General features: G+C 38.4%; 1 protein-coding gene across 5 annotated transcripts in view; it reads right to left on the reverse strand.

Moving 5' to 3' along the window:
- Positions 1 to 4,588: 4,588 nt before the first annotated feature.
- Positions 4,589 to 27,815, reverse strand: part of INPP4B (inositol polyphosphate-4-phosphatase type II B) — a 531,720-nt gene continuing 508,493 nt past the window's right edge. For 4 of the 5 annotated variants that reach the window (XM_087816497.1, XM_087816494.1, XM_087816496.1 and 1 more), the window contains one exon: positions 4,589 to 10,480. In XM_087816497.1, coding sequence (XP_087672623.1) covers positions 10,324 to 10,480 — 157 coding nt within the window. In that variant the 3' untranslated portion in view covers positions 4,589 to 10,323. The remainder of the gene's footprint in view (positions 10,481 to 27,815) is intronic. The other variant, XM_016206930.2, reaches the window with a different exon arrangement.

Below are 27,815 nucleotides of genomic sequence, written 5' to 3' on the forward strand. Positions count from 1 at the left end.
CTCTGTTACCTGGGAGAGTGATATATGCTCAACTCACTAAAGTTGCAACATGCAGTTTGCAATGGGATGAGTTCTGAGATGTGAGCTCTTTATACATGTGATAAGTTCCACTCTGTGTGTTTGGTTTTCTGCTTTGCAAAATAAAAATAATGATTACTTTTTTTTTTATCTCGAATAGGGACCTGGACACTTGCCCTGCCCAATCAGACAAATAAAAGATGATTTTTGAGTTGATTACAGTCCCTCCTCTCTGAGAGGGTTCTTTTATTTACCTGGTGGTCTCAATTATCAATAACAAATCTGCAAGATAAAGGTTGAAATAACAGATAATTTGAAGAACTGTGATTCGGTGATAATGTATAAAGTGTGATTAATAGGAAAAAGAAGAATGCCAGCAAAGGTAAAAATACAACTCCTAGTTACTAAAAGTCCAACATTCAATAAGATTTTATTCATTTAGGACAGTAGACATCTTAATAACATTTCTAGTTATCTTGCAGAGCTAGAATAAGAAGATACATTTTTATTCCTTTATTGGGAAATCGAAAAGTCAGAAAACAATTTTACCCACTCAAGATTATATAACGCTCATCTGTTAGAAATACCACGCAAAAAAGAACTCATAATGCAACTAATAATAGTTTATCCATAAATGATACCCGAGATCCAAGGGCTCCGGATCTTTTATATTCTTTCAAGAAAAAACAAATCATTTATTTCTGTGTGTTTTGAGTAGGCAGTATTGGCTCCATTTAAAAATGGAGGAAACTTGCCAGAAGAAATATTGCCTTTTCTGACAAAGGAATACTAGTGAGCCAATAGAAGAATTAACCTATATTACATTTTTACTACACATATCTCTGGAATTCATTTCTCTAATATATTTATTTTTAAATTACTCAAAACAAAAGAGCGAAGTGGCATCCATTTTTGGTGGACCGTTATCTTTTTCAGATTAAACAAGACCTGTATCATTTTAGGCAGATGGTTGTCTGTCCAAGACAAAACTAACTAACTAACTAATAAACAAAAACAAGAAAAATAAAAACTAGGGAAAATATTTTACAAGCTCTTATAATGAAAGTAGCCTCACGAAGGTTTGCTGTGCAGTAAGCAGTGTGCAACAGGAAAGGGCGCAGTGCTGTAGAAACAGGACAGCAGGCCCCCAGCGGAGCCGCTTATGCTCAGGCGCGCCTCACCGGGCCGAGGCCTCACCTAGTGACGAGCTTGGCTCTCCCAGAAATGGAGCCCTACCGCAGCCTCAGGAATCACCTGATCGGCACTAGTTAGGTCACCTGCTGACAGGCCCTCGCCAGCCCCTAAAGGAAAGCGACCTTGCAATAACCAGCATGCTTTTTTGTCTCATGAGTTCCTCTTTCCAGCTCCCTTCTGCCTATAAAAGTCTTCCAGTTTGAACTGCTCCTCGGAGCTCCTTTCTATCTATTAGGTTGGATGTTGCCCGATTCACAAATCATTGAATAAAGCCAATAAAATCTTCAAAATTTACTCAATTGATCTTCTTTAAAATAACGGTTTCTTTATTGCCTTTTTCCCGTTAAAGAAGACATATATTCTATTCCATACCTTAGCGCTAACACAGTCTTTTCTGATCGAAGGTCAATTCAACTCATTCAGCAGTTCTTGAATAGCTATAACGTATTAAAATTTACATCAAAGCCCACGCTGAACCTTCCAGGTAGTGAGAATTGTATTATGTAAGGGAGCAATCTCTCTCCGCTCGCGTGCCCGCCTCTGCATTTAATGCAAGTGGCGTCACCGCGGAACCGCAGCAGGTGCCTTTTAGCTCCTTGACGACTGGCTCTGTCTCCTTCAGATGCTTTTCTAGGACAGCATCTGCGAGCCAAACCAATTCCACATTTCAGGCAGGCTGTTTTTTTCTCTTCTCAAAAATTCACATGCTTCTTAAATATTGAAGAAAGTTGTTTTTGTTTGTTTGTTTTTTTATAACATCTTATTGCTTTTGGGTTCCAAGGTATTTAGAGTCAGATGATGAACTCACTTGCTTATATTTGTCTAAGTGCTTCCCCCGTCCCTTGTCCAGGACATTTTTAGCATTTGGTCTAAGCTGATCTAAAGATTTAAAACCATTATTATATATGCAATGTCCATGAGATTTGAATTAATTTACACAGAAAAGCTTTTTCCAACCCTCTCAGTTGTAAATGTTGAATGCTCACATTCTTCAAATGGAGAGAGATCCTTGCTAGAAAAGACATTAGTATAGAAACAATGTAAAGGCACAAAAAACAAATCTTAAAACACACAGTTAAAAAGTAATTTATACTCTTCTCTCTCAGGTGTAGAATAAAATCAGTTTTCTTCCTCAGAAGAATATTCTAAGAACTATTCATTTCAAGAAATGCCTCAAAAATATAAATTTTTCTCATAGGCCACATTCATTCATCAAGGATTTTAAAATCATATTTAAACTACTAGTTTTCTCTCAAGTCTTTATATATTATCTCTTGCTCCAGCCATTTCCTAAAGCAGCACCTTTAGAAAAGATATTTACTAAAAAGATTTTCTAAAGAGGGAAATAATTCAAATAAAATTCTCATACACCGTCTTATTAGGCGTTCTGACAATTTTTAAAAGGATGAGCGATAAAGGTTGTGCTAGAAAAATCACTGAATGTATTAACCATTTTTACATTACACAGTTATAAGCTAATAAATCCCACAAAAGTTGTTTATTAAGGGAGATTTTAGAGAATTTATCTCTAGTATCTCCTTTTCCTGTCCACATTCTAAACAAATTAGCAGGTAGACAAGTTATAAGGCTGCCAGAGATGAAGATATAGTATTTTTTTTTTTTAATTTGAGATAGTTTTAGCCTTACAGAAGAGTTGTAAAGATGGCATACTGACTTCCAGTCCACTTTCCCCTGGCTTCTCACATAACCATTGGTACAGGACCATGAACTAAACCAGGGGCTTACTTAGATTTCCAACTAACGTTCGCTTTCTGTTCCCGAATCCCACGTTTCATTTAGTCACTGTGTCTTCTTTGTCTCGTCCAATCTGTCGCAGTTCCTCAGTATTTCTTTATAACTCGTGACCTTCACAATTTTGAAAAACACTGGTCAGGTATTTTGTGATTGTCCCTCAGCTTGGATTTGCCTGATAGCTTTTCATGAACAGACTGAGCTTATGACGTTTGGGGAATGCCAGCGAGGTGATGAGCTCACCTCACTACATTACAACAGAGGGTGTGTGATATCAGTATATTTTATTACTAGTGACCATCGGAGTAATTTTCATACTGATGATTTTCTACTCTCATTCTTCCTATATTAATTAATTGGAATTCTCTGTAAGGATAAGTTGTCTCTTCCCTACATTTACTTGGGCAAACATTTATTTTTATCACAGATGTTGTTTTATTCTTTGGTGAATAAGTCAACACTATCATTATTTAGTGGTGTTAACTGTCCAACACAGTTGGACATTAGGGATTCTTTCAAGTTGGTCCTTTTATTCTTTGGACATGTCCCCTCTGTGTTTTGTCATGATGTTTTTCTTGTTTTTATTTTTATTCTATTTTATTTATTTTGTCTTTACTTTCTGGCACGTCAAGATGATCCAGATTCATACTCCTTCATCGGGATGCTGAGAAAACAGAGAGCAGTGTTTGTTGCTGTAAGGGATACGGATCCACGTCTCCAGGGTTATTTGGCTCAGGAGAAGCGCTGCCTTCACATGCTCCAACTATATCCACCCACTCTCCTGATTCCACTCTCTGGAGATACCAAAATATAGCTCTGGAACAAATTTTCTCGACTTTGAGTGGGAGTATCAGTCTCTTACAACACTCAAGGAACTCTTGCATGGATGTTTAAGGCCGTAGAGTGCTACTTCCCCCAGGGTACTCTTCTGGTTTATGGCAGGTAGCATTTTGTCATAATTCACTAGCTTGCTTCACCACAGGGCTACTTACATCATTGTTCTTGCTTACATGTAAAAAGACATGTTAGTATGAACATATATTGATGATAATAATACAGCAGGGAATATTTCTTGCTATAGGATCAGATATGTTCTTGAAATTCTCCAGATGGCAAAACTTTATTCTTCCTTTAAATGCAAGCAGGGGCCTCATTTGGTTAATTCCTTTGCAATAAGATCTAATTAAAACTCCTTGGGATTTGCCTTTTACTATCAACTGTTATAATGAATTATAAATAATCAGATCCAAATAGCTACATGGGAAAGTTATCACCTGTGCTCAAATGACTCTACATATATTCTTGACTACAAAGATCAACGATTTGTTCAATATTGAAGCATTGGCATCTGGTTCTTGGAACTTTTTAAAAGTTGTAGTTGATCTTGCTCCCACAAAAGAGTAACCCTGAAAGGTGCATTCTGCTAGTGTCTATGGGATTAAGCTTATATCAATGCAAAATTTGAATTGTAATTGTGGTTCAGCATAAAACTAGTCTATTCTCTTCGAAATATTGTCTACTCTTCTAATATAGTCTACTCTTATAATATTTTCACTAATTTTTGGACATTGCTATTTTGATGAAAATGCAAAAAAAGGATAATAGGGAGAAAAAGACAGAAACATAAAAAATAAAAATCACATTTATTTAAACAAAAATATACACATAGTGTACAATGAATATGGTTTCCACAGAACAATAAGACAAAATGATACTTCTCCAAATTCAAATACAAAATGATCTAACCTACTTGTGCCTCATTTCCTAGGAATATACATTATTAGAATATATAGTTAACATAAAAAGAAAACAAATGCCGTTTCAGATAAGTACCACAAGAATCTGAAAATTAGATGTTAGGTTAAATAAAATAATAAAGTATTTCCATGAGAAGTATATGTGTGCAAAGGATTGCACACGTGCAGTGAGATGCATGTCTTACATAGTGATAGACACATGGAATTTGCCACTTAAAGTTTGAAAGTTCTTTGTCATGAAATATTTTTAAATATTGATAGTGATATGAAAGCATCAAAGAACTATATATTGACAATATTTGAGTTAATATTGCTTGCTAGTTAACAATACCACAGGGAGTCATCATTAAAGATGGACTGTTGGATTGTGGCCTTTGGGATAATTTAGATGGTTTTAGGAAGACTGTGAATGTATTTATACTATGAGTTTAAAAATGCAACATCTTAAATAACTCCATTTACTAAAAGATAAACAAGATACAGTTTATCAGGCAACATCACTTGTATAGGTCTTCTCTCCCTTAATATTCACTCTCTCTCGGCATTCTACTTAACTGTGAGCCTTGTTTACAGTTTTTAATGTAAAATTCTAAATATTCATGTAATCTATAAAAATTCAAGCTCAGGGGAGCTGACTGCATGTACTTTTTTTGGTTATTATTACCTTACAATGTTTTCCTACTTCTTTGTTACTAGTAGCCAGATATGACTTGTTTCTTTGACATCAGAAATAATTTAGACTTTCTCTTACTTGCCTAGAAATAAAATTCAAAGAGGGCTTCATGTGCACTAAGACTCAGAAAGTAAAAATCCAAATTTCCATGCCTTAACTCTGCCCCTAATGGGTTTGCAATATTTTATCTAAAATATTAATTTTATTTTCATGTTCTGAAATTTTGCTATAGGTGGCATCCCTTTGGAAAGTTCTTAGTTAAAACTGCCAAAGAAACAAAAGATAGAATATGTTGGAACTTTCTTTATATAGCAAGGAAACATAAATATGGGGGGGAAAGCACAGGTTTTGTAGATCGTAGCTGGGCTAAATGAAGGTGAATTCACATTAAAAATTTCAATCGATGACACAATTCTCAGTGAATCATTCTCCTCAGTAGAGCATAATTTGTCAAGTCGTCAGCTCTTAAGGACAACTTGGGTTCAGTAAGTTTGCTTCCCTTCATAATTGCTGACCACAATTTGTCTCAGACCAGTTTCTTAAATCTGTGATACGAGTTAATAGATTTCCTACAAGATTACATAAGGCACCCTATTTGGAAATCAAACACCTAAAACATCTGTGGTTCCTTAGCATAGTGCCAGAGTTTAATTTGTTTAACAGTTTGGGCTTCAGTTGAGCAGTATTTATTAGAATCTGGGCACAGTAATATGTTACTATTTTTTCCTGTGTTTAGCAAACTCTAAAATTATAAACTTACAAACTGGTACTGAAGCACATTTTCACTGATACTCTAATTAGGCTACCACTTCCCTGAATTTAGCCTGGAGTTGTTATTGCTCATGCTGAAGCTGCATTGCCAACATTTCCCTTGCCAAACAGCACAGAGATACATTTTTAAACACATCTCTATGACTAAATAATTTAATTATGAATAAAATACAAACATCAAAGGTTACCGATAGCCTAATCAGAGTCTCCAGAGAGGTTAAAAACAAAAACAAAAAGGCAGCCATCTGAAGATGAGTGATTGCATTTAATACCATTTTAATAATTTTATACTGGTTCCAATTATTTATTTTCTGGACAAAAAGCGATGGGAGCATTCAGTTGTGTGCCAGTAAATATTTAACAACTGGATTTCCAAGAATTAAAGGCCATGATTTGTAGCATTTGAATATTTGTGTGGTGTAAATACTCCCACCGTGGTCAATTTCAATGTGGATGTTACTGAATGTGGATCCAGGATGCACAGTTGCTCTATAATATAGCATTTTGACTGTACAGACGCAGTCGACATAAACAACCTCAAGAGTAGAGATAAATTGAAAAATGTAGTAAAATAATTAGAAATTGGTAGTTTTTACTATTACCTTCATTTATCATAAAAGTTATTCCATTGTGTTTTATAATTTAATATTTAATGATGGTTGTGTTTAACAGTTAACTTATAACATTTCTGAACATTTAATGATCAACTGTCACGAGCCAGCACGAGCCAGTTCCAGCATGCCATTGGTACGACCTCTTCTTGGCACACGTCAAACTTTACATAGGGAAGGGTTTGATTTGCTTGGTAAGAAAATCATCAGTCTATAAAAATCTTTTTCTTTTCCACCTTGAGTCTTATTTTATGTAAAATGCCGTTTTAGTTGAGGGGGAAAAGGGAAGTGTCCTCCATGCAGATGCTAGCTTTTAAGACCTCACAGTTTTCAGAGGAAAAGCTGTTACTCTTTTAAGCAAGTGCTAGAGGTTGGGTCTGTGGCTTACTGCTGTCACTGGGCATTTGGTCATTTTAGTAAATCTGTCAGCTGCATCAAAGGATCGCTCTGACTCACCAGATTACTGAACTGACCAAAACATTCACATCAAAGGATTGTTTTGTCAGACTGTAGACGCACTCATGGCAATATTTACAAGAAAAAACAGCCACCACAGGAGAAATAAATGCATGGGTGCCCCTAAGGGTGGGACTGCTTCAAACAAATACTTCACACCTTCTGGATCAGCTGCGCTGTGGAACATTTCTAGGCCCTATATCTTTTGTCACTAGATCAAACATGATCAGGATTTCACCTTCCCTTGTTTTTAAGTAGGTTTTCTGTAGGACCCTGTCAACAGTGAATACGGAATTGATATCTACACTTGGTATTAGAGGGGAAATATTTTTGAGCAAAAAAATTATCTTGTTTGGAAATGTCATTTTCTTGGTTCATTTTCTGGCTTGAGATGATCTCCTAAAATCAGCCTGCTGGTTTATGTATCTTATAAATGAAAATGTAGATAAAAAAGCATGACCGAGACTGTGTCTATACAAAGGAGATTTAAAAATTTTTTCTTTAACCTTGGCTCTTTGATTTAGGAAGCCTTAAAAATTTAAGAAATATTGAAGTGGTTTTCCAAGGATACTTGGACTGTACCGTAGAAAAGGGGCAATATTGTTGTCGATATGGAACATGAATTTCCTTGATGAAATCCATGTTTAAAAGTATGTACAAATATTGGTTTCCTGCAGAGAAATGCAGATGACTTTGTTAATAATAAACAAAAGCTCATATGCATTTGTAGCACAGTAATCTCTACCCTTTGAGGCATCTATATTACTACTTATTATAAAAGAAAAAAATCTTTGAAATGTCTTCCCAAAATAAAAATAAAAACACACCCTATTGTCGGCTTTCTAGTTAAAAAGTTTTTCCACATTTGAGTCAAAGGCAAACAAAAATTCTTGTTTATAAGGGCGTTTACAAGATGGCACATAAGTCTCTTAGTACTCATGCTACCACTTGACTACTGAAGGAGGATTCATAGTTATTCAAAGAAACCCTTCTCTTCCCAACCTTTTTACCTTAAACCCAAGGGGACGATGAAAATAACCACAAATCCTACCATTTTCAAATGAAACTGAACAAGTCAAAGATTAGTTTTAATCACTGAAATGGAGAATGAGGTGTTGAAAAGACCACCGAGATAACTTTATCCATGGATAGATCCACAGCACACAGCCTCTGTTTATTAAAAAGCCTCTAAGGAGTTTGACAACTGCCTCAAATATAATGCCCACAGTCATTAACTGAAATAATAGATGGATAATTCTAGTATTAAAAGCCCCAAAGGGTTATCTAAAATTTGTATTAACTTGAAAAACCCATGAACCTAGAGATGTGTTTGGAATCCTCATTTTAACACCTGTCTTAGAGCTAGCACATTCACTGTGGAAGCCCCATAATATCAACCGCTGAATGTGGGCATAGCTAAGGGATGTCTATGTAACAAGCCTCTGGCATTTCTGTGGGTGATTTATGCTCTCCATGGCATGCTCCTCTGATGAGAAAGGGAAAATAATAAATTCTTAAAATTTGGAGAAAATAGGTTTCATTTGTTCAGAGTGTTGTAATATAAGTTTTAATTCCAGTAATAAATGTGAAATTCTATTTTACTAACTAGCACTCTCCTGTCATTTTCATGTATATTTGGCATGGCAATCTGGAGAAGAGATAAGTCACAGGGAAAGAAGGTAAGAGGAGATTGTAATCATGGTTCTAAAATTATCCAGTTCGGTCATTGGGGGCATATCTTCCCTGTGCTGTAATTTACCCATTTACGAAGGTGTTACACAAGATAATCTCTAAGGTGGCTTCTAATTTAAAATTTTAGACAATTCATGGTGTTATTTTACTGAGTAAAGACGAATTTGAAATTCAAGTTAACAAAAATACAGTGGTCCCTCGGGTTTCGAATGTGATCTGCTCTGGAAGACCGTTTGGGCTCTGGAAGGTTTGAAAACCAAAGGATCCAAAGCCAACTGCTAGGCCTCAGGACCTTGGCCTCAGCAGAAGCTGTGGGGCATGTTTGACGACCGAGGTGTGTTTGAAAACCGAAGTATTTCCTTCTGGGTGTGCGGCGTTTGTAACCCGAAATTTTTGTCAACGGAGACGTTTGAAAACCGAGGCACCACTGTAATTATTTTGGTTTATCATTAGTTATGATTGCATATATTTTAGAAGGTTTATTCACATATACTATTCTATTCCAGGCAATGCATACTTACACCATCTATATTCTGTACCAAAATGACAGCTGGAAAACATCTCAAAGGCATTTTCTTGACTGTCATGACCTTGATCTCATACAGTTCAGGCTGATGGGGATTTTCACTTTGGACATCAACAGGTTGACCATCTTTAGTTTCCTGGCAGTTCTGTTCCTTGCAGTGTTTTGCCTAATATCCTGTTAAACTTTTTCTAGGGCTGCTTTTACAACAGGGCCATATAACCCAAGCCAGAGCTTTGAAAAGATACCATGTTTTTGAAAAGTACTTTTACTGCTTTACTAACACTGTTTATCAAGTTGTTTAGAAGGAGTAGTCACATCTCGACTGGATGCCTAAATCTTTACAGGCAAACCTGTAAATTGTTCTGTAGTCAAGATCATGAGTTTACCTAATTTCAACTCACTAGGAAAATAGTTTTTAAACCTCAGGAATGGGCTCTAAGAGTATGTGTGAGGAAAGCTGTGAAATCCTATCACAAAGTCCCTCTCCCTTTCACACTCTCCCAGCTTCACTGTAAATGTGAGCGAGCACCGCTCTCTGAATCACCTCTAGTCCTTCACAGCACCAGTTTTCTCAGATAGTCTTTCATTAAAATATCCACGAATGAAAGTTACATGTTCCAAGCTGATCTCAACCAGCAAGAGGCAACACATAGAAGCTTAGAACTAGAAATGACAATATTACGTAAGATCTTTTAAAATAATTTCTTTCAGAGTCATATGCTAATAACTGATTCAAGTAATTCCTAGGTTGGGGCAAACATCCCTTATTATCTCCCTCCACAAATTCACACAACAATAAAAAAAGAAAAGAAAAGGTAGAGAGTATCCAACTGAAGCGTATTTGTGTTCCTGTTTATTTACATGTTGGTAAACTTAGGTGTCGGCTTTTCCGTAAGTCCCCTCTGGAGGCCGGTAGTACTTGGGGAAAGCCATCAGCTGCAGCATGTTGAAAGCATACTTTCTGCATTTGATATTCTTCAGTACATTCTCTATGCGGCATCCTTCTCTGGTAAAAGGGGAGAAAGTACAACTTCATGAAACAGAATAAATAAATATGCTTTATTTGTTCAATGCAGAGTTGCAGCAACAGTCCAAGTAAAAATAACAAAGAGTCAACTCTACATTTTTTTTTTTTTCCACAAATGATGATACATCTTACAAAATTAAATCCTAGGCCAGGCCCAATACCATTATTGCCCTCGGAAAGAGATGATTAAAGTCTCTTTGCTCTTAACAGATATTTAAGGTTCAATAAACTCTTTAAATATAATTTGCTCCACGATATAGCTTCACTTTAATTTCATAAATATATCTGCCTTTTTATAACTCTCCCACAAATTAATTTCTTGAAAACACATTAAAATCTATTATGTAGCCCTAAGGATACAGGTTCTAGGAATAAGGCATTTAATTTATTAAGTCTGGCCCTATAGATTTTTAAAGGAAAGTTCAATCTCTATTTTACTTCATTATTTTAGCTGTGCAACGAAGAGAAAAATGGCTTCTAAACAGCCTGGTCCAAGTCTTCGCTTTCTAGAGGAAGGGGGCTTGTGCACACAGTACAAAGTCACGGGCGGGAAACGGGGCATCGAGACACAAACAGACCTTGTCAAAAAGGATAGAAAAGTACTCAAAGCCAAATCAACCCAAACCATAGTTACAAACAGGGTCATTTAATTACAAAACAGAAATAGCCATTCTCTCCATAGAGTTACTTGACAGAAAGGGGTTAATTGCAGCAAAGAAACGACAGAACGAACAGGTTAAGAAATCAAACAGAAGGTTCTACCAGCTGACGGCAACGCGATTTTAGCACAGTGGAAATAAAGTCTGGAACCTCCCACAGGTCTGGGGCTTGTCTCAGAGTCTCAGTGTGTTGTGCAAATTCAGTCTTAGTTTCTCTAATAAATGTAACGGGGAGAGGAAGCGGAGGTGCAGACCTTCAAGCTTTCAGGATTCTGTTCTTTGTCTTATTCCCAAGACAGTGATTTAAAAACTCTTCTCGAGCTAGCGAACAGTGGGAAACACGTCTCCATGAACAAAAAAGCAAAATAATTCACGTAATGCATAGTACTTCATCTTTTAGATTTTAGGGAAAAAAACAAAGAAAACACTTACAATTCAAACATCTGCTTGTTTTAAATTCTCTGAATCTTAAAATGTAGAAATATTACAGCATTGTCCCCATGATTTAAAGTCCATTGTCATTTGTAGAAAAGAAAGGAACACAACGTAAAACTTATTGGTATTTGGCTAATAGTAATGCGAGACTTAAAATAAGCCACACGACTAGCAGGTGTGAGCTGACAAGCAGCAAGGCGACAGGATAGAAGTGTCGAGAAGTCGGCTTGTTATCGGAAAGACAGCCTGTTTCGGGATCATCGGATTCATTCAGTGCTCCCCGGGTTTGTCTGCTGTTGAACAGGGTGGGGAGTGAGGGAAGAAAAGAGAACAGAGTAGCATTCACACAGTAAGGAAACTCAGCCTTAACCATGCTGAAGCAGAACACATTATCTTACACAATCAAGCTCTTTCAAGTGGAAGTTTTATGCTAAATAGCCCAAAATACATTCTGGGTATTTTTTCTCTCTCACTGACAAATGTATTTCTCTTTGACAAACATTATTACAAAAGAGATTCCTTTTGCTTTTGGTGCAAGAAAGGAGAGAAACTCGCATGATATGCACATGGGTTGAATCTGCATGTGCAAGGAAGGAGCAAATAAGCACAGCGGCACCAAGAAACGAGATTCCATGAGCAAAACTAAAACAGGGGTCAGCCCGTAAGAAATAATCTGATAAATACATCTTTGGCAAATGAAATGACAAACAGCATGCAGAGAAGCGAAAGAATGTGCCTGACACATTTAAGCGCACTAGATACCGGTCTTGCACCTCTATAACGCATTTAACATTGTAAAAATGATTTATGGAAATGGTTTGGCATTTAAAATGAATGAAATATCTGACATGTCATCCTCACCAGACATAAGATTAGTTTAACAAAGCCCGACTCAGCTTCCTTCTTGTTCCTGCAGCTCATCAATTCCATTGTCTCCTGCTCATCTTACTTAAATATCTGTCCCCTATGGACTCTGGAGCTTAAAAGGGATCCATCTTTGCACAGTGACACCTTAAACAATAAAAGATTCTAAATTTCCAGGTTGTGTATGTTCTGCGTAAGTGAAAAAGTGGGCACTTGTAATTGGGCTTAAAAGCAGCTACAACTGTGGCAAATCTAAAATATGCCATGCTGATGTATGTTGAAGATAAAAATTCTTTTCTATGGTATAATTTCATCAGTATTCAGAGTATTCAGAATTTCTGTCATGCTCAGTGGTCAAGGGCGCCTTCCTCTCCATCAGCTCCTCCAGGTTTAGAGGCGGGAAACAGGTTGTGGGTCAGTCTTATGGAAAATGCACCCAAAGGTAGCTTTCAACAAGCCCTGGAGCTGTCAGCGCCCCCTTTCAACCAGGTGCAGCCCCTGAAAACCTCTGAGACAAAAACTTTTGACCTGGTGTTGAGTGACCATCATTGTTTCAAACAGCAACCTTGGCTCCAAACATCAAGTCAGTCACGCTGTGTGTGCTCTAGTGTTTCCCACTGTTTGGTAAGACCTAAGGACTCTAAATCCAGTGACCAGGTGAAGTCAAAGCTTATCTGGAAGACAAATGATTTATTGAGCAAAAGGGAGGTTATTTTGGACTTGCATAATTCCTATTGTCAGTTGTACCAGAAACTTGGTTTAGTTGAACTTTCTGCTGCACACTAGGTGGGAAACATGCAGTAGGTTTTAAGGTAATTTTACCTCCGAATGTGACTAAGAAAAGCTTCCTGGTCCTGTTATTTCTTCCATTGACTTGTCAGGGGCCTTGAAATCCCTACATTGCTCACCCCAGAGAAATATCTTATTCATTTATCCAATCAATTATTACCAATGTGTATCTCAATTTCTTACAATTTCTAGTTTTCATATATCCCATAAAGAATGTACTACATTAGTAGAGCAACACACATAGAGGCAGCTGTGATATCCATAGTCCATAATAGCATGGACTCTGAAGTCAGACCTCCTGGGTGCAAGCTTGGCTCAGTCATCTGCTTGTTAAGTGACCCAGGGCAAATTATGTGCCACTTAATGTCCCTATTTCCTCATCTTTCAATAGTGTTAATAATAATAATACCTACTTTATAGAGCTGCTATGAAGTGTTGTAAGTCAACACTTATAAAGCTTTTAGAACAGAGCCTGGCATATAGTTAGCATTCAATAGTAGTTACGATTGTTAAATCATTTGTAAATCAAGAAATACACACACCTTGGTAGTGTAGCTAGAACCTTTCTAACAAGTAGGGAAATGTGATCAAACAAGGTTTCGAGTCACTGTTCCAGCCCACTGGTGTTCAACTGTGGGGGTGGAGTTGGAGGTACGGAGGGCCAATCAGAGCAGTTTGCTTTTACTGATATTACTTGATTATGCCTCTGCAAAAGAATTTGTGTGTGTACCACCATAGCGGCCACACCTGGCAAACAACAATCATAATTATTTCAAACAGACCACCATAGCTATCTGAATTAGTCTAAAACACCTAGACAAACATGCTGTGGTCTGGTTAGAAAGAATAGTTGGAAATAACTAGTCTGACTCGTGTTTGAACAATTCTGGGAATTAGGGCAAAAATATGTTCAAAGAAGTTCACTGCATACACTGGTAGCAGTGGAGGAGGGTCGGCCATAAAACATGTGCTGGTCGGTGGGGGAGCTGGGATAAAGGGCCGATGGGAGGCTGGATAGGTGACTGTAAGTCCCCTTGGATCTCCAGATGCACAAAGTAAAAAGAAAGGCTCTGAAGTAATGCTTGCCTTTTTTCTAGCCTCAGTTCCAGCACCTACCAGCTACAGAAACTTGAGCAAATACTTCATCACTTTCCACTACAATTTCTCCATATGCAGAGGAACAACGGGATTGTTAAAAGGATAAAGTAAGATGATACAGTCAAAAAACTTAGCAGAGTACCAGCTATAAAATAAGGCCTGGATAAATGTTAGTCACTGTCATTACGGTTATCACCAATATCATCCTCACTAACATTCCTTTCTGTCCAGTTTTAATGTGAAGGTTATCTGTAGTAAATCTTAACAAGTTCGGTGAAACCTCGGTTCCTCTCCAATGTTCCCTGTTAGGAGAGAAGCACAGAATCCTATCTATCTATCTATCTATCTATCTATCTATCTATCTATCTATCTATCTATCTATCTATCATCTATCTATCTATCTATCTATCTATCTATCTATCTATCTATCTATCTATCATCATCTATCTATCTATCTATCATCTATCATCTATCAATTATCATCTATCATCTATCTATCTATCTATCTATCTATCTATCTATCTATCTATCTATCTATCATCTATCTATCTATCTATCTATCTATCATCTATCTATCATCTATCTCATCTATCATCTATCTATCTATCTATCTATCTATCTATCTATCTATCTATCTATCTATCTATCTATCTCCTCTCATCTATCTCATCTATCTATCATCTATCTATCTATCTATCTATCTATCTATATCTATCTATCTATCATCATCTATCATCTATCTATCTATCTATCTATCTATCTATCTATCTATCTATCTTCTATCATCTATCTCATCTATCTATCATCTATCTATCTATCTATCTATCTATCTATCTATCTATCTATCATCTATCTATCATCATCTATCATCTATCTATCTATCAATCTATCAATTATCTATCTATCTATCTATCATCATCATCATCTATCATCTATCTATCTATCTATCTATCTATCTATCTATCTATCATCTATCTATCTCTATCTATCTATCTATCTATCTATCTATCTATCTATCTATCTATCTATCTATCTATCATCTATCTATCTATCTATCTATCTATCTATCTATCTATCATCTATCTATCATCTACCTATCATCTATCTATCATCTATCTATCATCTACCTATCATCTATCTATTCTATCTATCACCTATCATCTATCATCTATCAACTATCTATCCATCTGTCCATCTACCTATCTACTATTATGTATGTATGTATCCAATTATTTATCTATTACCTATTTATCATAGTGCAAATATTAGATTCTGACTACAAATTTAGGTTAAATATTAACCACAATCTGTCAATATAGTGCTGCAGAAATTCTATTTCCTAGAGGCCACAAGTAGATAGGCTATGGCTCAGGTGTAGGTCACTGGCCAAAAGGATCTTGTAACATTCCTTATTCACATGCAGGAGACTAATTTATATCAGATGGCTTTCCCCCTACAAATGCCAGAGAACATTTAACATTTTCCAGCCTACTTGTTGTATATATACCTTCCAAACAAAAAGTACTAAATTAAAAGTTTGTCCTTTTTTTTTTGGAGGGGCAGTTTTATAATTAAATTAATTTTTTGTTTACTAGCTTTATTCTCTGGAGATTGCATTAACATATTACAAATGCCTGATGCATAATAATCATTCCATGATTTCACTGGAATTGAAAGCAATGGCCTATGAGGCTGCCCCAGAACTTAAAACTTGAGGCCCCTGACTGTGTCACAGAGTGGACACAGGTGCTCTTGGGGCTGATTCCTTGCATCCTGCACAAATGATCATTTCTTTGTTGGCACAAATGGATTTTTAAAAATTTATGGAATTTATTGGGGTACACATTTCAAGTGTACAACTCAATAAAACATCATCTGCACAGTGCACCGTGTGCCCATCACCCCAAGCAAAGCCTCCTTCCAGCCCATCATTTTCTCTCCTTTTGCCCACTTTCACTTTTTTTCATCCAGTCCCCAGCCCCCTCCCCTCTGACAATTTTTAAGCACTCTGCAAGTGAACTGCAAAGGATGTGTTAAGTAGTAATATCTGTAATTTCCTCACTGGAAAATGATGACCAATAAGGAATGAGTGGTACCCTGCAAGGTTCCCTGACAATCATGTTACTAGTTGCAGCCATCACCAAGTATAGATCTCCATGGAAGAAAATCACAATGTTGTCTCCACTGAAAACATGACAAAATCAGACATTTAAGGGCAGTTACTGAATCTGCAGGAGACAAAATGATTTTTTTCTTCAAAGGCCAGTCAAAACAATCACTTAAAATAGAAACAAGTCAAAGGAAATGTCTCACTTTTAAACACATCACTGCCTACACGAGGAGACATTTCCTTAAATAAAACCCGGGGTGAGTGACTTGATATTTGCTTATCCCCCCTCCCTTCTGTCAGTGACGGCGGCTGTATCCTACATCACAAGTCCCCACTGCAGGTATCCTCTCAAATCATTCTGAACTCCGCAAATGGAAGAGTCCCCCTACCTCCCCCTGCTGGGCAATTACTCATTAATAGTTTTGCTGTTTGCTATTTTATTCTTTTAACCACTACAGCTCTTCAAGCTCCCTGAAAGGAAAAATTACCAATTAAAACTGAATGGACAATGGAATACTGCTCAGCCACATGAAAAGATGAAACACGGCCACTTGTGACAACACGGATGGATCTCGAGAGTATCATGCTAAGTAAAATGAGTCAGATGGAAAAAGGGGAAAGGGGCATGAACCATACGATTTCTTGTGGGAAATGAAACTCATATGTGGGGTATAAAACAGAAAGCAACAAACAAAAAAACCTCATTGACACGGACAACAGAGGGGAAAGAGGAGCGGGGACAGGTAGAAGATACAGGGGTCGAATATATGATGACAGAAGGAAGCTGAACTTCGGGTGTTGAGCACACAATGTAATATACGCATGAAGTATTATAGAATTGTACCTCTAAAACTTATATAATCTTATTAACCAATGTCACCTCAATAAATTTAATTACTAAAACAGAATAGAAAATCTTTCCTTTCGACCAAAAAGCTCATTTCCTCTCATGCTAAAATGATACCATTTCACATTTAATTACACCAAGTTTGGAGCTATGAACATACCACCCTGACATTATGAGCCACGATTTTAGAATGAATATTTTCAGGACTTTATTGGACCCTACGTGCATCTGATGAATTGGTCTTAACGGAGCATCATTTTCAGGCCATGGACTGCTGGACTGTGTCAGTTTTTAAACCGGCAGATCTGAGTGAAAATACATTTAATATACCTTTGGTATCAATAAGAGCTTTGAGAGTGGCACAGAAATCATAGAACCATAGATTCTCAGATGTAAAAGTGACTCTAAAAATATCTTCACGTTGAATTACACATTTTATAGATGAGAAAGTAAATCAGAGGGCATTGCCTATGCTTTTACAACAAGCAAGTTGCAAGGAAAGGATGCTGAGAAGGTAGTTACCCTGGTTCTCAGTCTGCTTATATCATAGTCCAGGAGATAAAGGGACAAGGGCTTTTTGTTTTCAGTTTAGATCAAGGTCCATGAAATTTAACAACTGAAAATAAGATGACAAATTGTCTACCAAATCTTTCAAAAATTTTGATTTATAATTAGAATATTAAAAGTAAATTTCCAGAACTTTAGAAAACCTGTGCAACTATTTAAATACAGGGGAAGTTTTCATAAAAGCATATGAGTGTGGGAAAAATTTCAGTGGCCCAGAATCAAAGATTAGCCTTTGTGGCCACTGGATCACCAGTCCCATTTAAAATGCCTTCTTTATTCTAACTGGATTTCAGAATATAATTCAAAATATGTCATGTCAACCACAGACAAAACCCCTGAATGGAGAAATTACTTGAAAGACAGAAGACTGTGTCCCTGCTTTGAGTGTCCGGGTCACAGAGTGTTTCTAATAATCCTGTACACGTTTGCTATTTAAGAAAAAACACTATTAAGCAAAATATGCATTCAGAGGAAGGAAGGACACTGCATGCATGTCTAGACATGTCATTCTCAGGGCAGGGCTCCTGTGAATGAGAGGGTACTAGGACATGGTAACCAGGAAGATGGCAGTGGACTTGGGAACCTGGCATATCAGAAAAGACTGAAGACAATGAGACTGAGAGGAATCCCATTGACTTGGAGAAGAGGAAAGCGTATGGTTAGGTGGTTGATGATTTCAATAGTCAAAGGCTCTGTAGTTTAAAGTCTGGGCTACTTTGAAAGGCAATGGAGGGTTTGAAGTAAAGAAAGAGATCTTCTATGTACCTTGAACTATCAGGTGATGGCCACTTCATAGATATTATCTATTCATTCCTTACAAAAGGTCAAACTGATTGGTGTTATTATCTCCACAGGCTCAAAAGGGTTGCAAAACTTGCTCAAAGAGTGGTTAAAATATTTTTTCTCTACTGTTTAATGGAAACACCACATTCCTTTCCATTTACAATTAGGATTCTTGAATCACAGGTTCCCCACTATGTCTCAGAAACTGCCAGGTGTGATTTCTTGCCAGTTGTTAGATTACATTAAGTGACCTCTAAAGTTAGTTACTTTTATCTCTACCTTCCTGTGGTCCTTTGATTCTATCACAACAGAGCTGCAGTACTCTGGAGACGCATATTTTTTTCTTCTAATAGAACTGGGTGACATTTCAGTAAGCAGCAGCTGGGGGAGCGCGCCAAAATCAAAGGATGAAAAGCATGTTGACATGGTGCCTGGTCTCTTAATTTGTTCTTGCTCATATTCTAGTTTCAGAATTAAAAGACAAACACCTGAACTATCTGACTATTTCAATTTAATTTCTCTGTGGCATCTCTTTTTGTTCTCTTGTTCCCATGTCACTCTTTTATTTTTATAAAATACCTGAAAAATGGACATGTTTTCTTGTCAGAAAAGGCAAGGTTCCAGGAGTGATGCTTTCAGATAGCATCTAAACATTACTTTGAATAGGAAGAAAGTACGTAAGTCTGAAAAAAACAACCCAAGAAAAGATAGGAAAGTGAGCTGGTATCAAATCTACATGTGTTTTATAAAATTTTTTAAAAACCCACAAAAAACAAGGGAGAGAGACATATGAGATGAAAGTATAATTGCTTCTATCAGATCACTATCAGAGAACTGATTCCAGTTTTGATCTCTGAATTTTATAAAGGGGAATATTTGGATGAGTCCAGAAAGAAATATCAGAAACGATTAAAGACCTGAAGAAGAAAGCTTATGAGGAAGTGTTTAAGGTGAACATTGTCTGGATGAGGAAGGCTCATCTGCGATGTGATCACTGCATTTAAGTGCAGATAAGACAGTGGTAAAATAATGTTTAAGATATTAACTTGGGTTTTGCTATCTTATATTTTAAGTTGTAGTATAAAGCATGGGCCCCAATGGTTTTAGCAGTGCTGAAAGCAAGAGCTGCCTGAACTAAGTAGATCTGCCCTTCTCTAATATCATGATGGAGAAAATGGGAGGTGTCCATGGGGAGGGAAAGGACCTTTGAGTGCTGGGAGGGAGAGGGAAAAGGAAGGGGAGGGAGGAAGAGAGGGAGGAAGAGAGGGAGGAAGAGAGGGAGGGAAACGGGATGGCTGGCGAGAAGACAAAGGGACAAAGGTTGATGCGGAAGGGTGGAGTTCTGTGCGGTGGACCACCAGAGGGGGAGAGAGGGCTATGAGATGCACCCTGGGAGGGAGGCCCTAGGTTACAGATCAGCTTCACCAAAGATTTCCTTGTCTTGAGCTTGGCTTGGATGCAATGAAATGAAGGGGCTTAAAGGAACCATAATGAATAGGAAATGGACACATCAGTGGTTAATAACCGGGACAGATAAGCCTTCTAGAAGTTACAGGGCAAGATAAGACCTGTGGCAAGAGGAGGGCTCAAAACACTAGAGACTGACTTCCCATCAGCCTGGCTGGATGGGAGCTGAAACGTGGAATAAAGCTTCTTTAAAGAAAAAATTTAAAAAGAAACAAAACAAAAACATTACATCTTACATACTTTAGTTAGTGGGCAGGCAAACAGGCCAATTCTACAAAGTCAGTACATAGATGTAGATATACACCTGCAATTCACTTTCTACTCCCCCCCCCACAATGTAATTAGCTTTTCTGTGTACAGGAGCACCAGCAAGATGAATTCGTTTTAATTGCTTCAAAGTCGCAGTCAGAGAGGAGACAGGGGCCTAGTCAGGAAAACATTCTGTGTTTGTTGCTGAAGTACTTAAAAATATAAACAACCATTGTCTCGCCGCTCTTGTTGTCACTCTCCAGGAGCTGGGGGTCACTTTTATCTCCCAGTTAAGAGGAAATTAACATGCAGAAATAAGACTTCTGATGCTGTTCCTGCTGCGCATGAGGTACGTCGGCAGCTGGGCTCCCTGGCCACGCAGGGCCTGGCAGAGCCTGCCTGGCTCCGGGCTGCTCTTAAGCTATCCAACAAAAGCAGAAGCCCACACGGACCCACAGATGACGTACAGCCCGCGCGATCCGGAAAGTAGCCTGGGAAACACAGCAGGTGTCAGTAACAAGGCTAAATATTTGGATTTATGTAACAGGAAAGAAAATCAACTCCGCTACCTATTACCTCCTCGGTCAAGTCTCAACGTCTTTCCTTTAAAAGAGGAGAATCTATCCAACAGGATTATTGTGAGGTTGTGTGAAGGCACCTACCGCCTTCTCAGTAGTAAAAAAAGTAAATAAATAACCCCTTCCCCATTCCGCTTGCTGAGGCTCGGTTCTTGTAAGGACAGTGAGCACCTTGACCAGACGGCTGCTGCCTGGTTCCAGCCCTTCCTCTCCCTCTCGCCCATGTTGAAGTGCCCGCCACTTAGGACAGCACGCTACCTTCCTAGGGTGGATATACTTTCCTATAGCATATGCTGAGGTACTATAGACTACCTTCCTATAGTACATATACTTTCTCTGGGTGATTTCTACCAGTCCCGTGACTTTCTTATCCTTTTATGCTGACGTATCTTCAGTTTATCTCTCTAGCTGAGACCACTTTTCTGAATTACAGACACATAGATACACTGCATCTTCACTTGGATGCCTAACAGACAGACACTTTGAGATATGAAGGGCGGCTGGACATGCCACTGCACAATATGTCACTTTGAAATAAGGATTATTTGGAGCGAAAGGCACTCGAAAAGCAGCAGGTACAAGAGGGTGCTCTGACCTCCGCTTTCCTTCCTGACAGCAAGAGATTACAATCCATGTAAAAGATGCCCTCCCTATGGCAGAAGGGAAGAAACATTCTTATCACCAGAGACAGGGAGTCAATGCCCAGAGAATTTGAGTCCCATGGTTAAAATAACTCTCGCCTTCCTTTAGCTCCCTTCCCCTTCCAGTATATACTATAGTTACTGTCCCATAACTGCCTTTGTTCAGCCTAGTATAAAAACATTTAGGTTTTGGCACTTCTTGGAGTCTTCATTTTCTTAGAAAGATGTCCACGTCCATGGAAAATTTGTATGCTTGTTTCCTGTTAGTCTTGTCTTATGCCATTTAACTCTCAGGCGCAGCTGGAGACCTTAAGAGGGTGGAGGAAAAGTTTGATCTCCCCTGCAGTTTCAAGGTCAGATCTTGACATGAGTCCACCGCCTCTGCCACCTTTCCAAATCAGCTCCTCCCTTCCTTCCCATCACGGGAAAGGACACCCACCCACTCTCACACACTCATGCTAAGCACCCCACTTCTCCTCTTCTGCATTTTTGCACCTCACATCCATCCATCAACCAGTCAGACCACCCTGCACCATTTCCACTGCTACAACCCAGCAGAGACCCAGCTTCACCTTGCTCTTGAACTAAGAGAAGCAGTTTTCCTGCTTTCACCACTCTTGTCCCTCTATTAAGTTTCACTAAATCTTTAGGTATCCATTCAGACACATGGCAAAGCAGTCAAGGCGCATTCTAGAACCATTTCCCGAAGAGCTTTTACAGAATGAAAATCTGGCTGTGCCAGCTGCCCACAGGGAGCCAAGCTGTCAAAATAGCAGTGGCGCTTCTCCATCTGCAGGGAGGTGGAAATCTTTTCAATTGCTCGGCACTGAGGCCAAAGCTCCTGGATCTCCAGGAGGAAGTTCGGCCACACCCTCTTGCTCCACAGTCTCCCAGGGTCTCAGTTCCCACCCACCACTGCCATTTCTATGGTGTCACAGGAAGGTGGACGAATCCTGCCAACCTTTACAGAGATGGAATCCTGCTCTGGGCCTTTCTTGTTGTATCTAAAGTGGATGGAGTTGAGTATGAAGCAGCTCAACATTTGACACCATCATTTCCAGTGCTGTGCATTCTTAAACATTCAGTCCAACCCACCCTTTGAATAGGACCCCCCAAAAGAATCAATTTAGAGTTTTTGCCCTTGGAATGGTTAGCATGTTCATCACCTTCTTTACAAGAATAGGGTCTCTTCCTTTTCTCCACTTCCCAGTCTCTTCCCATTCCCATTCCCATTTCCCAGTTCTCTCTTTACTCCCATCATCCCAGCAAACAGCATGATGCTGCAATTTCTGTTATCTACTTCTGGAAGGAAAGGCTTCTCAAAATCCTAAGGAGAAAGATACATTCGAGAATATTAGAGCTTAGATTTGGGTACAAGTGCATGGCTAAAAGCAACAATGGTTACACAACTAGGAAACAGATAGACTATACAATCTGAAATACACCCAGGAGGGATAACTCCAGGGTGTAACTCAAAGTGCCTTACATATACTATCACTAATCTCTGCCACAAGAAAGGCGTCTTAGAGAAACAGACTTTTGTGATGGTCAGTGAAAACTAGATAGAATTTCAATGGTCAGAAATTGGGTGGAGTTTGGGGATGGAAATAACATGGAAAGGATGAAAACAGGGAAATACCAGATGCATTTGGAAACGACCTAGTCTGCTTTGGTTATAGTAATAGGCAGCAAGGAAATCAAAGAAGGCAGGGAAATTGAATGTTAAGATACTTTCATTTTTGTTGCTTATATATATTATCACTACGACAGTTTCTAAAACAAACATATTTTGCAATGAGAAATTCAACTACATCTTTTTAAAATGAGGCAGGGCTATGCTGCAAATATCTAGCACAGCACCTAGATGCAGGAGGTAGGAGGGCTTGAGCCAGGACTGCACCAGGAATGGAATAAACTAGAAACAGGGACCAATTAGGAGGTTATTATAATAAAGGCAAAAAAAATGATGAAAGATTAAACTTGGAGTGGAGGGAACAGTGAGGAAGTTACAGACTCTAAAACAGAAGTAATCTAAAAACTAGAGTATATGTTAAGAGGATCAGGGAGAGAAAAAAAGTAAAAAATTATGTTCGGGTTTTAGGGGAAATGCATCTTATTTAAGTAGGTGACTTTGGGGCAATGCTTTAATCAGAGATGCGTAATAAAAGATAGGTCTAGACAGACTCTACACCATAGTTCTATACTCTAAATTTGGGAGTTTCCTGGAAAACGTGAGCTAATTAGATGAAGCCATCCATGTAGAGGGTATATGAGCAGAGAAAGACTGAGGGCAAATGCTGGGGGAATGACTGCACTCGTAAGGCCAGTGAGAAAGGAAGCAGATACAGACAGTGACAGAAAACAGTCACAAATTCAAAGAGAGAAGGTGTTAACTAAAGTGACAAGTGCTGCAGCAGGAGCAAGGAGGCTGCAAAGTAAATAAATGTCACTGGATTCGATTACGTGACTTGCAGCCTTTGACTTTCAGTAGAATTTGAGAAACAGAAATTAGTTTATAAACAACTGATGAATGAGTGACAATGCCTGGGAGGCAGCGTCCTATTCTACTTCAGCTGCTACGTCCAGAAACTGCAGTGAAAGGAAGAAGGAAGGCAGCAGGGAGCCTGAAAGAGTCAACGGGAATGAGGGAACTGTGTCAGGGCACGCAAGGCGAGCCCGCCTGAGGCAGAGCCAGGAAGAGTGGGGGGATTCAAGAATAGGGGTCGGTTGGCCATTTTAATCTTTTTCAGGGGGAAAAAAAAGTAGATGTTTATGGATTGAAGACTAGCTATACAACAGGGAGTTTTTACTGTTTACCAAAAAGTCCTTACTAAGTGGGAATCCACTAACCTCAAAGCATCCGCTGGCTCATCTGAACATGGAACTGAAGATAAGGGCGTTTAGCTGCTGGAATATAGGGAATATGGGAAGGCAAACTAATAAGAAGCTTAATACCTTGCATTTTGCGACACAATCACAACTTTTTGCAATATATTCTCAGTGGTTTAGTGAGAAAAGAAAGCCAAGATTGAATTTCTGATCACCTAATCACCAATGTCACAATAAATTAGACTCTACGTTGCTGCTAGTGTGTTTGGAGTAGCATCTTTGCATATAATTTTGAAGCCCAATGTCATGTAGATGCCAACAGTTTATACTTTACATTTATATACACATTTCAAAACAGTATATATTTCTCCTGACCGGATTCCTTTTTCACATGGTTGTTTGGATTGAAGCCTTCCAATGATCATATAAACATAAACATTACTAATTAGAAGCACTTTATCAACACAAATGGCTATGTTAGAATTCATTGTTCTGCTTCCCTTTAAATTTCTGCTACCGCTAATGACCTTAATGATCTGACCCCAGATTCTGTGTCCAACATACTATTCCTGATCATGGTCATTGGCCTCCCAGAAGTAACTACTTGGGGTGAATTAATGATCTTAGAAGATGCCCAGCTGTTTTCTACTGACCAGATGAATACTTCCTCTTATTTTTCTATTTAATGCTGAGTATTTTCTTTCCTTTGGAAAAAATTGGTCTGTTCTATTATAAGTTATAAGTCAATTGACTATGGATCTTGATTAATTTCCCTTTTCCATCTGTACACTTCAGCCCCTGTAAGGATATAAACTACAACTTGGTGAAAATAATAATTCATAAGATATCTGTGATGAAGTATGTTGGGAAATGCTAGATTAAAAAATCAAGCATGATTTTTTTTTATTTACTTACTTATTCAAGAATATTGTTACCTACTTTGTGCCTTGAATAGTCCAAACTGACTAGAGTCTAAGAATGATAAGAAGAGAGGCAATGACATAGGAAAAATTGATTGATTCTGAAATGACAGAAGTTTAGCATTACTCTCTATGTAGTGGGGAGTGACATGATCACTGTTGAACTTTAGGAAAAAACACTTTGGGAGGAATGTATAAAGTAGATTGGAAGGTAAGGTACAGAAAACAACTAAGAGACCACCGCAGTGGGCCAGGTGAAAAGTAATAAAGGTCTGTGATAAAGCAAAAGAAATAGAAATGAAGAGACCATATGTGAAAGATGGGGAATGAGAGTGAATTGACATCTTGGGAAAAATGCCTTATAAGAATTATAGACAGAGGTAGCAATTATAAATTGTAAGACCCAGGAAAGAGTATTTTATCTTAAACACATTTTATATTCTCTGTCCCCTTTTGTAACTACACTGATGCAGATAATCAGACTGAGTCTAACAGAGTCATCATTTCTGACACTTGCAACAATTTTCTGCCATAATTCTTGAAATGGTTGTGTCGTTTGCCAAACAGATGGCTATCAAGGCAAATAATAAAACATCACCCAGAGCCAACTGTGGCAATTGCTTAGAGTTAACTTTTTCGATTAGAATAAAATTAAAAATGTGTCAGTAGTTTCATTCTAGTAGAACCAAGAGAATCTTAAGGGCGCCACAGTTTCTTTTCCTATCCATTCGGTTTATGCTTTGTCGTACATCAGTCAGAGATCACATTCTGTATCGACTCTCTTCTGTTCAATTTAGGACTACACAAAGACACAGAACTTACTTTTCTCTTGTTTTGGTTACTTTTAAATTGCTTAAAGCTTTTCTTCAACTCAGGTTGTTGGTGCTAGAAGGGATCCCTAGAGATCACCAGGGCCAACCCCTTCATTTTTCAGATGAGAAAGCTGAGGCCTCCAAAGGAGAACCAGGATCTCATTAGTAGCCCAGCGGTGTAGAGCTGGGACTGTGTGCAGAACAACTAGATTAATGACATTCTGCTCCCACAGTGAAAAAATATCCTCTCCGTCCCTTCCCTAACAGAGACGATGGAGTCACTTTCTCACACCTCACGATGTATCCTCTCATTATACATCGTGAGGATCATTCTTGTGGGAAAATGCTCCTGGGGATTCAGGAGGAAGCCGAGCTGGAGACCATGCATATATGACTCATTATGATCTCTCTGTTCCCTACGGCTTTCAGTTCCTTTTTCTAGACAATTAGGATGTGAAATTAGCCTTTCCGAACCTGCCACTGTGACTGCTGCTGCTCCAACTTACCAACCACGGATAATTCCAGGAGGGAAAGAATTAATGGATGGGTTCATATGACACTCATTCATAAAGCACCAACTAGGATCATAGAAAGTTCATGATGAAAGTTACCATGACCGAGTACTGTTTGTTTTAGTCACTCTCATATATTGATGGTGGAGACTCCAAGGCGCCACCCAGGGAAGGACAATGTGTACACATATTATAAACTCTGTATGCTTTTATTATTTCATCCACCAGACACATACCGGAGAACACACCTGAACACACACCTCCAACAATACAAAATGCACAAAGTCATTCATCACAGCATGATGTGTAATTGCAAAATACTGGCAAATGTCTTAAGTGCCCAAATCCTGGTGATTAGTTGGTTGCACAACTGCTGATCACTTCATCCCTGTGATCTTTAACTTTCACACCATGACTGGGAGGTAGGTACAAAGATCCATTTTGCAAATGGGAAAACTCAGAGATATTAGGTAGATTCTCCAAGCTTACCCTGGTGATAAGAGATATAGAGTTTGAACCTGGTTCCTTCTGAGGCCTGGGCCTGTGCTCTTAACCACTGAGTTAAACTTTCTTTTTCTACATTCTGCATTGTTCAAGGAACTGTGTAGATATAGCACCTGCATACATGGCCTTACAGTCTACCCAGGACAGCTCAACATACTCAGAATACTTAGAGAAAAACATGCAGCATCACCATAAGTGAAATGAAGGTTTTTGAATCTAAAGAATTCTCAGAGTGGCTTAAGTTTAGGGTTTCTGCACACCCCAGTTTACCCCAGTTTATGCCTATTGCCCCAGCAGGATCTAGATGGAGGGCATTAGGTAAAAGGGTACAATATTATAAAGGAAATAGAAGAAAGAAGACAGAGGCATGGATTTGTGAGGTTTGCTATATTTGTTATATGTCTGCTCTATGAGTGTGTATTTATGTGACAGAATCGGTAAAGATATGACGGGGAGATTTAAACAGAGAAGGCATGGTGGGACAGGGAGGTGAGGAGATGAAATTGATAGGGGAGGGGCACATAATAGGAATAGAATCACAGTTGTTTAATAGCTCCTCACTATAAAGAAGAGATATTCTTACAGACTATGGGAAACTGAAGGATGTGTTACAAGAAGGAGGACAGGCCCTGGAGGTAAGGCAGCGGAGCCCAGATCAAGGAAAGAACCTATCT

Source organism: Miniopterus natalensis, chromosome 4 (genome assembly GCF_054644295.1).
Source record: "Miniopterus natalensis isolate mMinNat1 chromosome 4, mMinNat1.hap1, whole genome shotgun sequence".
Classification (NCBI taxonomy): Eukaryota; Metazoa; Chordata; class Mammalia; order Chiroptera; family Miniopteridae; genus Miniopterus; species Miniopterus natalensis.